General features: G+C 40.2%; 2 protein-coding genes across 2 annotated transcripts; both read right to left on the reverse strand.

Annotated features, from left to right (window-relative positions):
• Positions 1-334: 334 nt before the first annotated feature.
• Positions 335-5,404, reverse strand: noc4l (nucleolar complex associated 4 homolog). Its single transcript, XM_076758266.1, has 15 exons — positions 5,250-5,404; positions 4,999-5,119; positions 4,707-4,813; positions 4,017-4,124; positions 3,708-3,857; positions 3,473-3,575; positions 2,791-2,825; positions 2,648-2,698; positions 2,276-2,387; positions 2,077-2,137; positions 1,809-1,919; positions 1,362-1,525; positions 1,138-1,220; positions 831-944; positions 335-731 (listed from the first exon to the last, which is right to left on the reverse strand). The coding sequence occupies exons 1-15, from the start codon at positions 5,400-5,402 to the stop codon at positions 612-614; spliced, it is 1,593 nt and encodes a 530-aa protein (XP_076614381.1). The 5' UTR covers positions 5,403-5,404; the 3' UTR covers positions 335-611.
• A 907-nt stretch (positions 5,405-6,311) lies between these two features.
• On the reverse strand, positions 6,312-8,687 carry pus1 (pseudouridine synthase 1). The gene is made up of 6 exons (XM_076758262.1): positions 8,333-8,687; positions 7,992-8,218; positions 7,775-7,912; positions 7,539-7,641; positions 6,700-7,400; positions 6,312-6,528 (listed from the first exon to the last, which is right to left on the reverse strand). Exons 1-6 carry the CDS (start codon positions 8,394-8,396, stop codon positions 6,496-6,498), a joined length of 1,266 nt encoding a protein of 421 aa, XP_076614377.1. The 5' UTR covers positions 8,397-8,687; the 3' UTR covers positions 6,312-6,495.
• Between the last annotated feature and the right edge of the window lie 3,965 nt (positions 8,688-12,652).

A 12,652-nucleotide genomic window follows, 5' to 3' on the forward strand; every position in this document is an offset into this window, starting at 1 on the left:
TTCTGGCCATCTGATATATAAAAATCCTGTATTTATTCTCCATTTGTCACAGGAGTATTCAAATGCTGAGAAAATATGGTTCTTTAGGTAGCATATGCTGTGTTTAGTTGAGCTTTTAGCTGAAAATGGCTAACTGATGCTGTAACAGTAAAAGTGCCAAAAACAGGCTCTACGCAGTGTTGAGCTGTGTGATCATCACTTACCATGTTGGCCATCCAACATTCAAACTCCAAAGTGAAACCTTCTAAATGAATTAAATCTCATTCATCTGTAACTGATTTCATTTAACAGTCCCAAAAATGTGCCTTATACAAACAGAGAGACGTATTCACCATGAACTTCAGAAAAGGTTTTTATTGATGACTGATCAATGTTCATGGAGATGGAGAAAAAACATAACACAACTCCAGATGTAATGCATTGGTGTTGTTGTCGTTGCTGCTGCAGTCATTGGTGCTGATCTCAAATCGTTGTCTAGATCATTTTTCAGAAGAGAACTCTGTCCTCACTTCTTGTTCAGGCCAAACTGCTGCAAAAACTCATCTTGACAGATGAACAGGTCCCAGAAGTTTCTACCACACTATGAATGCAGTTCCTTGTTTTTACTTGTTTTAATCCAGACAGAAGTGCTGTCCTAACACACCTCCCCCTCCTTTTAGTAACTGTGTGGCCGTTTCAAACTCCAGTGGGATGCTCTTGATCTGAGACTGCTTCAGGTCTCTCTCCATCAGCTGTGGAACATGGGACACATTATTCATGCTACCCCAATGACGATGAGTGTGAGATGAGCATTAGCATTATTAGAATTATTATCAGAAATGTTGCATCACCTCATATGTTGTTATCTCCAGCACCTCGCTGATGTCGTCCTCTTGTTGTGGCAGGGCCGTGTTGATCAGCATAGCAGCTTTGGCCACATCTGGATGGTGATGCTTCTGCAGCGTCTGCAGGAAGGAAGATGAAAAAAAAATGTTAGCCTGAAATGAAAATGAAAACTTCTATAAAGTTGGGCTCCTAAATGTTATGTTTTCCAATTGACATGACAAACACCTTGGCTGACACAAGCCATGGCTCACTTGTAATCAGTGTCATGAATGATTCATTTGTGAATCCAAAACCCTCACAAACTGTACGCACCTTAATCTCCCACAAGCTGCTTTCTAAGGCACAGCATTGAGCGGGATCCTCTTCATCCATTAGATACGGATCCTCCAAAGGCTCTGTCATTATGAATAGAATTAAACATCTACATGTATGCAAAAGTACTTCCTTGGATTGTAGAAGAACATCATACATCACAGTAAAATTCTTACACATGTTGAGATATTCCGACCATGAACAGAAGCGTGGCTGGCACTCACCATCTTCTGTGCTGGGCTTGTGAATAAGGACTCTGCAGGATGGGTGGCGACGGATCAGGTTGTAGATGAAGGGCAGCACTATGAGGAGGGCTGTGGCAGGTGCTGTGAGAGCCAAGCGAGCCAGGCGTTTGGCAAACGCAGCCACCAAGTACACTGGCAAGTGACTGAAGGTAAACACAACCACATGAATGCTTTTTGAGTTTTTATGGCCACTGTCTTGAATAAATTAATAGGTAACTTAACAGTTTAAAGAGTCCAGACACAGTCAGCTTTAAATTACAAAAACACATTTTCCACAGCAACTATTGCTGCAGTAAACCCTTCAGTTAGATCGGTCAGGCTCATCAGTGGTCAGCAATCACAAGGTGTGGTCATACTGTATCTGTAACTTACAGCAGGTACTACAACTATGTAAACTGAAGGTTTAAAAAAACTGAATGATCTCACCTGGAGCTGAGGAAGAGGTTAGCTAGGTGGAAAAAGCGCGCTCTGTACTTCACATGGAAAACAGAAGGCTCGAGCAGATTATACAACTTCTTGTAGAAATCAGGGTAATCTCTGCAAAAACACAAACAACATAGAGTACACTATTCAGGTCATTCAGAAATATGTTTTAGATTCAGGATGGAGCCTGGTTTTGTATTCAGAGGTCTATAAAATATTAATGTGATGAAGAAAAGTGGCCAAATTAATTTATTTATCATGAGATACTCACAGGTTGTGTTGATGAATGAGGACAAACAGGCCATTGAGGGCCAGCAGGCTGATAGCCCCACCTGTTCATCAAACACACAACAAAATGCCACATCATGATTACAAGCATCATCCAAGAGAAATAACACATCCAAGAGACCACATGTACAAACACCACTATGGCTACTTTCAAGCAGTCAATGAACACTGTCACAACTAACCAACTTCATAGGCTGCAGTCAAGAAGTCAATCATCAGTGTGGGTTTACTCATGTGTGGCAGAATGGAGTCATGCAGGATCACCAGGACCTTTTTATACATGTTGCTGGGCAACTACAACAGAGAGATGAGAAATTAAAGAGACACAATGAGTGCACAGTGTCATAGGTGTGTACAAACAACACATTCTGACTGTAGAAAACCTGTTTAAAGAAGTGAAAGCACTCTGACCACAGCAACACTTGTAGCATGTCATGACACAGGTATACACAAATATACAATCATTTTCTATATATACATATGTGGAGAAAGTTGTTTAACATAAAAGGGTAAAACAAAATGTATGCATAATTGTGCAATTACGATTTTTATACCTTATACTTGAGAAAGCCCAGCCACATCCTCTCAAAGGCACGCCTGTGCTCCTGGAATGAGGTCGAACGTTTAAAGTCGTACCCAGGAAACATTTTAGTTGCAAGCAGAAAACATCAATGTTGATTAAAAATATTTAACTTACATTTAGCTTGGCAGCTTTCCAGTCCTCATGCTTGGCTGAAAAAAAAAAAACACACTCTAATGATTCAGTAAAAAAAATCTCTATGTTTTTGTAAAATACAAGACATTTACATTTTAAAACAGTACAATAACCTCGTAAAACTGAAGCCTTGCATTCTGCACATGTTGCTGTTCTCCAGTGTAAAATATTACTACATTGCAGACATTTTGCTAGCTCTGGCTAACGTTACGCTACTGAAAATCAATTCTTCTTTGCCACTCTAAAACTGCAACTGCCAGTGAAGCACAGCACAACTTGCTGTGAAGGCTGCTGTTACGGAGCGGTGAGGCGGAATTGATTTCTCGGAAAAGAAATCAGCCACTTTATTTCATTTAAAGTTCATTTTTGGCACTTTTGACCCTGCATATTTCCTGTGTCATCCAATGGATACATAGAGAACAATTATAAGTTTGCTGACGTGCTTGAACTTACACAAACTGCTTGCAATTTACAGATATTCGCTAATCATAATCAGTATACAGGTGCACAGACGCTGCAGGGAAGTAGCAGGGTCCAATTTTGAGCATAATAAATTACACAATATTGAATCAGTGCACAGACTCATGTATCCAATCCTGCATGTTGGGATTTCAGAATAAACTCACACTATGGCATTATGACAATATCAAAAAGCAGGTCTCACCTTCCTGTTTGACCATAAAGTTGGTGAGCTCTGACTCCTGGCTTGGCACACTGATGTTCGACATGAGGGTGAACACATTACTCTGATATACAGGCACCACTGCCTGAGAGGAACGACACAAGCCAACAGCATTCAGCAAGTTAATACTCACAAATTGCTTCTAAATTGTGCCAAAGAAAGCATTAAACAAGCACACTGCAGCATGTGAGCTCAGCACTAAACAGAGTTCTCCTACCCCTTTGTTTTTGACCATGACTTGGCCCACATTTTCCCGGATGGAGCTCATGACATAAAAGCGCACATCCTCCATCTCAAGGAACTCCTGGAATCTGGAGATCAGCAGGGAGTTGTCTGTAGTTTTGGACAGCAGTCTGTCCACCACTGCCTGAGCATGAAATAAGAAATGACAGACATATCAGAAGGTGCCTGTGCCACAAATGATGAAAAGGTTGATGTTTTCAAAACATAAATAAAGACACATTTCTTGTCTTTTAGTTACTGAAGTGACATAAAAGAACAGATAAGAAATAACTTTAATCCCTACCCCAATGAGTTCCCTGGGGAAGCTGTAATGTTCACTCCAGTCCAAGTCCTCCAGGGGATGCTGGCCCTGTGCTGCAGCAAACTTCATTAAACAGCAGAGGGCACTCTCCTACATCCAGACAAAAATGAATCGTGATGCACATGCACAACATCAGACAGTTAACAACTAAATGTTGACTGGCATCAGTGGACCCGAGCTGCTGCCATGACAAAATAAAAGCCAATAATCTACCCCATAACACTGGATTCTCACCATGCACAATTATTATCATGGCTTTCAGCAATAATAATAAACCAGTTTGCAGACAACAGTGATTCTAACAGGGCCAAAGAGAAGTGTTATTATTAAAGGGGATGCTGACTTCAGGATATTGGTAGTAATACCAGTGTACCTCATCGTACCTGCCATTCATTTGTGCACAAAAAGTCTGCACTGTCTTAGTGAGATGTACAAGAAAAGACCCATGTGTCTGCACATGTGTAATTATTTATACTCCCTTTGATATAACTTTACGTCCAGAAGAATTTGTTCATCTGCATGACCCTGACATTCTGTTAGTCTGAAGTAAACGTGTGACTAAAGAAACAAGACTCATGAGTCTATACTACAGTATCTGCTCCGACATATCTCTACATGACAAACTGAGTGTCTGTGAGCATCATGCTCCATTTAGGCCATCAGTCCACTCACCTTGACTCCGTGAGATTCGTGGCTGAGATGCTCAAGCAGCATCTCCACACAGCTGTTGTAACGGTGTCGCATGAACATGTGGTACTTCTCCTCAGCACTGTACCCTCCTGAGGCGGAAAACACACAGACAGTCAAACAGAATGATACAGAATATTAAATGTCCTGTCAATTTCAGCACGAGTTTCACTGGATCTGTCTCATGAGGTGTAGGCACAGCAGTGCTGGTGTGAAACTTGCTGAGATCCACCTCAGACCTGGAGCTGATGATGAAGGGCTCTCAGTCTATACTCACCAGCACTCAACGCCTCCTCTTCAGGCAGTTTTCCTATAAACAGCTCTTTCCTCTCCAGCAAGGTGCAGAACAACTTGCTGCACGCCTCGACAGCACTGATAACATCCTTCTCTTTTTTTGACTGGAAGCGGACACGGAATGCAAACACATGAGAGTACTGTTTTACCAACCCAGAGACAACCTGCTAGCTTACCAGCATGTATTCAGTTGGGGTGCTCTAACGACTGTGTAACTTTGTTCTTTATATTTACCTCAAGGGCCTCGAGGGTGTCAAAAACATCGTTGGCATGTTTTCTGCTCTCAAGTATAGCTGCGACTTTGCCATTTAAGTCGGTTTTAGCTTTTTTTACACCTTGTTCTGTTGTTTTTGCCGAACTCACGTTGCGTTTTTTGGCCGGCGCCATGATTACTTAGTAATGTTCCGTTCACGTGACATTAGAAGAATACGAAAAATTATTTCATAGGAGGCACACCTCCCATGAAACGCAGAAAATTGTTATGAATGTAAACTCGTAAGTTGATTATAGAAATATTATGGCATCAAATGTAAATTCCATATATATATGTATGTGTGTTTTTATTATCTTTCACTGCCGCGGAAAGGCAACCAGTTAAATGTTGAAGTGCGAATTCACTGTAAATCTAGAGGTCTGTGAATGCAGCGTTAGTCCTAAAGACTCAATTGCTGTTGCGCCCTCTAGTGTCTGGAGGATGAAGTGTTTACTTGCTATGTCACTGAAGAGAAATAATCAATAAGTTTCTGTCCCATGTAAACTTTGCATTCACCACTGTAACTCTGATATACAGTGTCCACTTTTAATACTGACATTGACTTTCATTGTTCCATATATGCCAATAAAAATAGCCTTGCAGATTATTTTAATCAGCATTATTGAAGGTTATTGTAAATTTGTCGATGATCATACTAACACTAATATAATTTTCAACAAAGGGCAATAAATTGCTAGGAATACTTGCATTACGCTCCTTCATATACATTGTAAAAAAAAGGCTGGTGTGCCTAAACTGATAACTGAAATTTTATAGATAGTGAAGTTGTGGTAAGGTGCAATTGCTTTACAACCAGTATGAACAGGAGAAATGATTATAGCGACTCTTTTCATGCACATATAGGTATGTAAGTATTGCAATTAGGTAGACATGAAAAAAAATCCAAACTTATTCTTAAGGGTCAGCATAAAAGACAAAGAGTTCAGCAGCTTTACTGACAACCAATACTGAGATGCAGGTTGGCAGCAGGCATCTACATTTGTTACAGGACACATTCAGGGTATAATAAAGAACACAGAGGCTTTAATTATTCTGTTGTTTGTTTAATAATATTTTTATAAGAGAAGCAGAGTTAAATCCCACAAAAAAAGAAAGAAAGAAAGAAAGAAAAAACTTACACTAAAAACAAAATTTATCCCAAAGGTTAAAAAACAGACAGAATGCTTTGGGGGAGAAAATGTCTCTTCTTTCAGCAGGCAGGGTGACCTAATCAGAGTCATTTCTTACATCTGCATTGTCCTGTGGGGAAAAGGAGAAAGACAGTGAGTAAGAAAATGTAACACTGGATTTTTAATGTCAAACATCAGGGTTTTAAATAAATGCTGTTACTCTATTATGTATTTATAATCTCACACTGATACACTTTAATGTATTGTGCAGCTTTATGTTGTGGATTTGCTGTTCTGGTACCTGTTTCTGGTCCTTAGTGTCCCGCGTGTCACCTGCTGTGGCTTCAAAGTCATGGATAGGAAGTGTGGACATCCAGCTGACCATTGAGCCCTCCTGACACTCTGTTTCAACAATGGTCGGGTAGATGTGAGCCTCTTTGAAGGCCTTGATCTCCTCCTCCTCGCGGTCCCATTCCAGCCGCTCATGCAGGCCGTCCCCTCCGAATCGTTTGTTGTACCGGTCAAAGTGAACCCTTTCCAGGACCAGCCCCAACCCTGGAGCTTTGGGCACATCCACCTTCTCCTGTCCCCAGCTGCGCTCCATCACTTCCTCCTTCGCGTAGCCTTTGATCACCGCAATCACCAGGCCGATCATCTTGCGGATTTGGTGCAGCATAAAGCTCTGGCCTCGCACAGTGATCACTGCAAACTCGGTACTGCTGCAGATGAAAGGCTCTCCGCAAGACATCTCTGTGATGTAGCGGCGTGCACTGGGGTCATGTGGAGCCTTCTGAGAGGTGAAGTTATGGAAGTTATGGGTGCCTTTGTAGAGCGCAAACAGACGGTTGACCCTCTGAAGTGTCTCTGGCTCAAGGCGAAAGGCTGCTATATTCCCAGTATCATAGTCTTTTGGGGAGAAGGCCACTGTTGGGATCATATACGAGTATGTGCGACCATCACAGTTGTTTTTGGAATTGAAACCCTGGGTCACCCGTTTAAGACCTGTCGCGACAAAAGGAAGAATTAATTGGTTAATGTTAAAACGCCGGATTATGAGAAACAATGTGCGTCGACATTAATGTAAAATGAAAAATCTCGAAAAATGTAATTCAGCAAACACATCAAGGACCAGTGTCTCACCGAGCACTCTGATCTGAGTTGGCAGATGCTCATTGATTTTTCCAGTGATGTCGTCGATCAACCGCACCTTTAGAGACACCACTTGACCAGCTGCAGATACACCCTTGACAAATTCAAGCAAACAACAACACAGCTCGTCAATGACATACCAGTCATAATCATGCAAACTCTTATTGTGGCTTGTTAAAATGCATCAGCACCCTTTACAAAACAGCGCTGCCTGCACAGACCCATACCTTATCTGTTCTGGCACATCTTTGGAAAGACATCTTCTTCATGTCCTCGCCATGGTTTTCCGGAATGCAACCGGATTTAATAAGTGCAGTGACCAGATCATCTTCAATCGTCCTAAACTGAGAGTTTCCAGGATTTCTCTGAAACACAAAAACATTTACAATCTAGCAAGATTTAAGAAAACAAAACGCTTATAGGACCACCAGCTACAGTATGTACCTGCATGCCATAGTATCCCTTTCCAGAGTATGCCAAGAGGAGAACCACTTTCTTTTTGGGGTATTTCTTTTCATCGTCAGTGTTTTCCCCCTCCGCTTTTATTCTTTTTGTGGCTTTAACCTGCTCAGCAGATTCTTCATTTTCCTCATTGGGTCTTTTCAGCAGCTTGGCTGTCTGCTCCTCTCTGGATGCTTCAGTCATCATGCGAAAGAACTGATAAAAACCACCTGTGATGATGACACGATAAACGAAAAGGTACTTCAGCACAGGACCAGACTGAACCACAGCTTGCAGACGGAATTCATTCACACTGTCACACTGTCTGTGTTTGGTTGGCTTACCGATTCTCTCTAACGTCAGTCTCTGGTTAACTAAGGCACTCAACAGTGGTACGATTTTCGACATGTCACGCTAAGCCATCCTGACAAATTCATGTAGCTCAAAGATGCAAACTGGCTTTTCAGCTGAACTACGGAAGCTAACGCGGAGCAGAATACAATATCCAGATGAAGCTAACTCCAATCATCCGTTGACGAAATACACAATCTCCTAAAGACGTAAGTCAGCCTTTTCAACTTAAATTGAATGACTATATTCATAAATAATTATAAATAACGTGTAAACTGCAGCTTTAGCTTACAGTTCTGTGATAAATGCGGTAACATACACACATGGCAAGTGTCAACTTTGACCCCTGATGTTAATATCGCGAGAGTTGTCTTGTTCTCGTGTTTGCATACGTCACAGCAGTACTATGCACACCGGTATCCATTTCGTTTTTAAAAAAGGAAAAAATGAATGAAGTGTCGCCTCTTTATGGACAAAATAATGCCAGTGTTTGTTAGCAGAGTTGTCGCTGTTCGTTTATTTTAAATCTCTTTATTTATGAGACAATTTTTACATCAATTTATACGAAAAATCAATCCTTTCCACTTTGTAATTTGACCTTTAATGAAGACTCCTAATGTGCTAAACGTAAAACTACGTTATTACGTGTTTAAGAACGTATTCAGGAATACTGTTATAATTTTCCAACAAATTTGCAGCACCTGAGGAGACAGTCAGTCTCAGTGAACTGTTGTCATAGCAGTCAGTTTACCCTGTAATAAGAATGGTTTCATGTGTTTACAGTTAGTACAAGAGTAACATGAAGGACAAACAGTTCACAAAGCAGTCAGAGAAAAATCCGCATGTAATACCATGTTTGTCCACTTGGGTGCAATAAAATCACAAAAATAGGAGTCATTCAGATTCTATGGAGATATTGTATGTTTCTTAATTCAAATGGCATCAAGTTGTATTTCAGTTGATGGTTTGCAATCCTATCTGACTTTCATTGTAAACCTCATGTTGTTATACTCGAGAAAACTTGTAGAGATAATAAGATTTGGTGAGGACTGTCGGTGAACAGTCATGGCCAAACATCCACTGAGTTTTATTCAGAATTTTCATGCAGAGTACAATTTATTGTGTTATAGGTTAATACACAATATTTAGTTGTAATGGATGCTTGTTTTCAGAGGTTTACCAAGACCTCCCCCCATCTTTGCTCCATCACCATTCCAAACCCTTCATACAGCTTAAGCAAGCAGACATGATGATGATGATGATGATGATGAATGTGAGTTTGTTGCATAACCCAAAGACACGATGCACAGCAGAAGCCTTACTTCATCATTTTTAGTCCATATAAAGAAGCTTCACCATATTAATCTATGGTAGCCACTCATCATAATGTTCTGTGACTCATGTAAGAGTAATGCATGTGTGTCAACGCTTAAGTCAAATTATAGTGGCAAAGAGGTTCAGCACTTGCAGAGCTGAGAGGTGTTTATGTCTGTCTCAAGGACACCACAACAACGAGGGATACCGGTCACCAAGAGGCCAAACCTTTAGACTTTTAATCCTGGGATGGCCTTAGAATGCACACTTGCCCTTTTTCATAGCACCTTATAAGGTGACCAACTAGTTTTCTGCTGAAATCCCAATGCCAAACATAGACATGCTATGGGAAGAGGACCCTGGTTGCCACGATCCCATATCACGCAAGGCATGTGCCCATTTTTCCAACAAATGCTGGTCTTACTGGACGCTGGTGATTCTGATTTGAAACGGTGATTCTTCAACACCGGTAATGCAGCTGATGCAGTTCTGCTGAATGAAACAGCTCATTGTGGGATTATTTTTAGTTAAAGTAGCATATCATTGCTTTACATAGCTTTCTCTTTGACAGTCGCAAGCAGGGGCATGAGTGTGTGTTAAAGCCCCCAAATTAAAAAGATGTGATTGAGTGTAGAAAGTCGTTTTTAGTTCACAAGTGGCTATTTCCCCACTCAGATGTCCCACAATAGCCCCAAGAATAGGGTTAAAATTCTTCTTCTTCTTCTTCTTCTTCTTAAAATGACAAAAGAGTCTTTTAATTTGGTGGATTGAAATAAATAAATAAATCATCTTCCTTATGCGACATGTTAATTGTGTCTGTTCAGAACTTGTAGCAAAGTTCACATAGCCCGTGGAGTTAGACCTAAACAAAGCCAGCATTGTGTTTGTCCTCAGTATCCTAAGATGTCTCATCTGAAGTCCGAGAAATGAGCGCCACCAATATGAGTGCAAAGACGGATTCTGCAGTGTCCAGTGCCCTCACTGTGATCCACTAAACAAGCTTACCCAAAACTGACCTAAACCTTTCTGCAGAGCTCGCACAGCCACAGCAGAACCTTGATCAGACTGGACTAAAAGTGGCTTCCTCTTCCACTAACAAAAAGTTATCAATCAGTCAATTTAAAGAATTAAATAAATGATTGGTAATTGTTTAAGCTTTTGCCTTGGTGGCTCACTTATATAAGCTATTGACCTAAACAAATATCTCAGTCTGTCATATGTGCAAAGGGAATGGAGTGACTTTAAAATATGCTGAGAATTGATGAACTTGAAAGGGAGAAGATCATTGTTATTTGTTTTTAATTCAGTTCTCACAGTGCAAGTCGCTCTTAAAAATTCTGATTTGTATTAACTCAAGCAAAAAATGCTCCAATTCTGCAGAATAATGACTGAATTGATGCTTGAAAGCCTCACATGATTTGTTACATTTTTAAAGTTAAGCATATTTTCACACCACAACCAAATGAATTAGAAATGCACTGTAAGTCTGCCTCGTGATAACGTTAATCCTTCTGCTTTTTGAGACACCGTATTCAGTTTTCAGCACTGCGTGAAATGGAGAATAGACTGTTTAGTGTCTGCTCAGTCTGAAACCGGGCTGTCAAAATAGAACCATGTTGTCATTATACAGGTTACTTTCATTTTGTTGTTCTTAATCGCCGTTGTTGTATCAGTTACTGATGAAGTGCTTCTTTCTCTATGCCTGTATCAGAGTGTTGTACTATGTGTTTTATTCCTTAAAAGCCTCACTTAGTCCGTTAATTAGCCACAATGCCTACTTGTATCATCATTGTATCAAACTTCTATTCAAGGAATAAAACAAAATAAATAAAACTTATAATAGGATCACTTATTTCCACATTCAGCACAGTTTCTTATTGGTGAAGCCTAACAGCTGACATTATTATAGCCACAAAAGAAGGGAATTAGGAACTGTCCTTTCAGACATGAGTCTGTGTTTTATAACATTTCGTTGCTTACTGGTGTCTTATTTTATTTTATTTTTTATCAGGCAATCCCAGCTGTCAGGATAACTGCACACATTCAGTCTTTCCTTGTCACTGAGCAGTCTGATTATAGCAGCACGCATTAATCACACTGTCCTAAAATAACTTGTCTTTCAGATAGACAGCAGATACTGTAGGCTGCAAAAGACAGAAACCATCTCACACAGGAGCTATCTCATCGTCTGTCTGGATTTTGATTGTAACTGCTTAAAGGATTCCTCTGGTTACCCATAGGTCAGCATTATAGCCAAGTGAGGACCCTCTTAACTAGTAGAATAAAATATTTCTGATGGATTTTTTTTAATGTATATGTAGTCTTTTTTTCCTGAAACCATCATAATGTCCATGTTAGATAAGTCACTGTCCAATTTGACTACATGGCATCATGTCAAAAACAACTTTTAGGACTACTTCAACAGATAAATTCCTTCTGACACTATGATAAAAGGCCACAGAGCAAATGATAAGGACTGACAGAGAATGGGACTCTTCTCACACAACCCCACTGGCAAATAGAAGATAATCAAACCGATGTCTGGCAGCATTTCTTGGCAGAAAGCAGGGATTTGTTAACACAAATACCCACATTTACTTGTCACTGCCACTCAAAATGTTACACCGTGGTGAACAATGTAGAAATTATTCAGTGGAACAGTGTAGAAATAAGAAGCTCTGTTATATGAGGAGGACATTTTAAAATGGAACAGCGGGTTTTTGTCAATAAAATCAGCAAATCTGATCTTATTTGTGATGAGTTGTGGTGAAATGTAATAAGCTAAGATTATTCTTTGGTCTGTTACTGAGCACATAAGATATGCCTTTTTTAGGCGTATCTAGACCCTTTCCTTGACCAGTCCACAAAAATCACAAATTAGGTTAATCCCCATCAAGTTTAAATCTTCAAGTACATTTTTCACAGGAAAGATTCTTTCTTCTTTGACACTTCCTTGAAATACAGTGCTTAATGTGCATTTGTAGGCCTGTTTTATGTAG

This window comes from Chaetodon auriga, chromosome 19 (genome assembly GCF_051107435.1).
Source record: "Chaetodon auriga isolate fChaAug3 chromosome 19, fChaAug3.hap1, whole genome shotgun sequence".
In the NCBI taxonomy this organism is placed as follows: domain Eukaryota; kingdom Metazoa; phylum Chordata; class Actinopteri; order Chaetodontiformes; family Chaetodontidae; genus Chaetodon; species Chaetodon auriga.

Bases quoted from the DNA above. Each gene is read 5' to 3' on its own strand.
- noc4l (XM_076758266.1), bottom strand. From the start codon at position 5,402: ATGGCGCCGGCCAAAAAACGCAACGTGAGTTCGGCAAAAACAACAGAA. The intron at 5,120-5,249 runs GTAAATATAAAG...GTCCGCTTCCAG, and splicing joins ACACCCTCGAGGCCCTTGAG to TCAAAAAAAGAGAAGGATGT. The intron at 3,576-3,707 runs GTAGGAGAACTC...CGTTCCTCTCAG, and splicing joins TCATGGTCAAAAACAAAGGG to GCAGTGGTGCCTGTATATCA.
- pus1 (XM_076758262.1), bottom strand. From the start codon at position 8,396: ATGTCGAAAATCGTACCACTGTTGAGTGCCTTAGTTAACCAGAGACTG. The intron at 7,913-7,991 runs GTACATACTGTA...TTTGTGTTTCAG, and splicing joins AGGGATACTATGGCATGCAG to AGAAATCCTGGAAACTCTCA. The intron at 7,401-7,538 runs GTGAGACACTGG...TTGTCGCGACAG, and splicing joins AACTCAGATCAGAGTGCTCG to GTCTTAAACGGGTGACCCAG.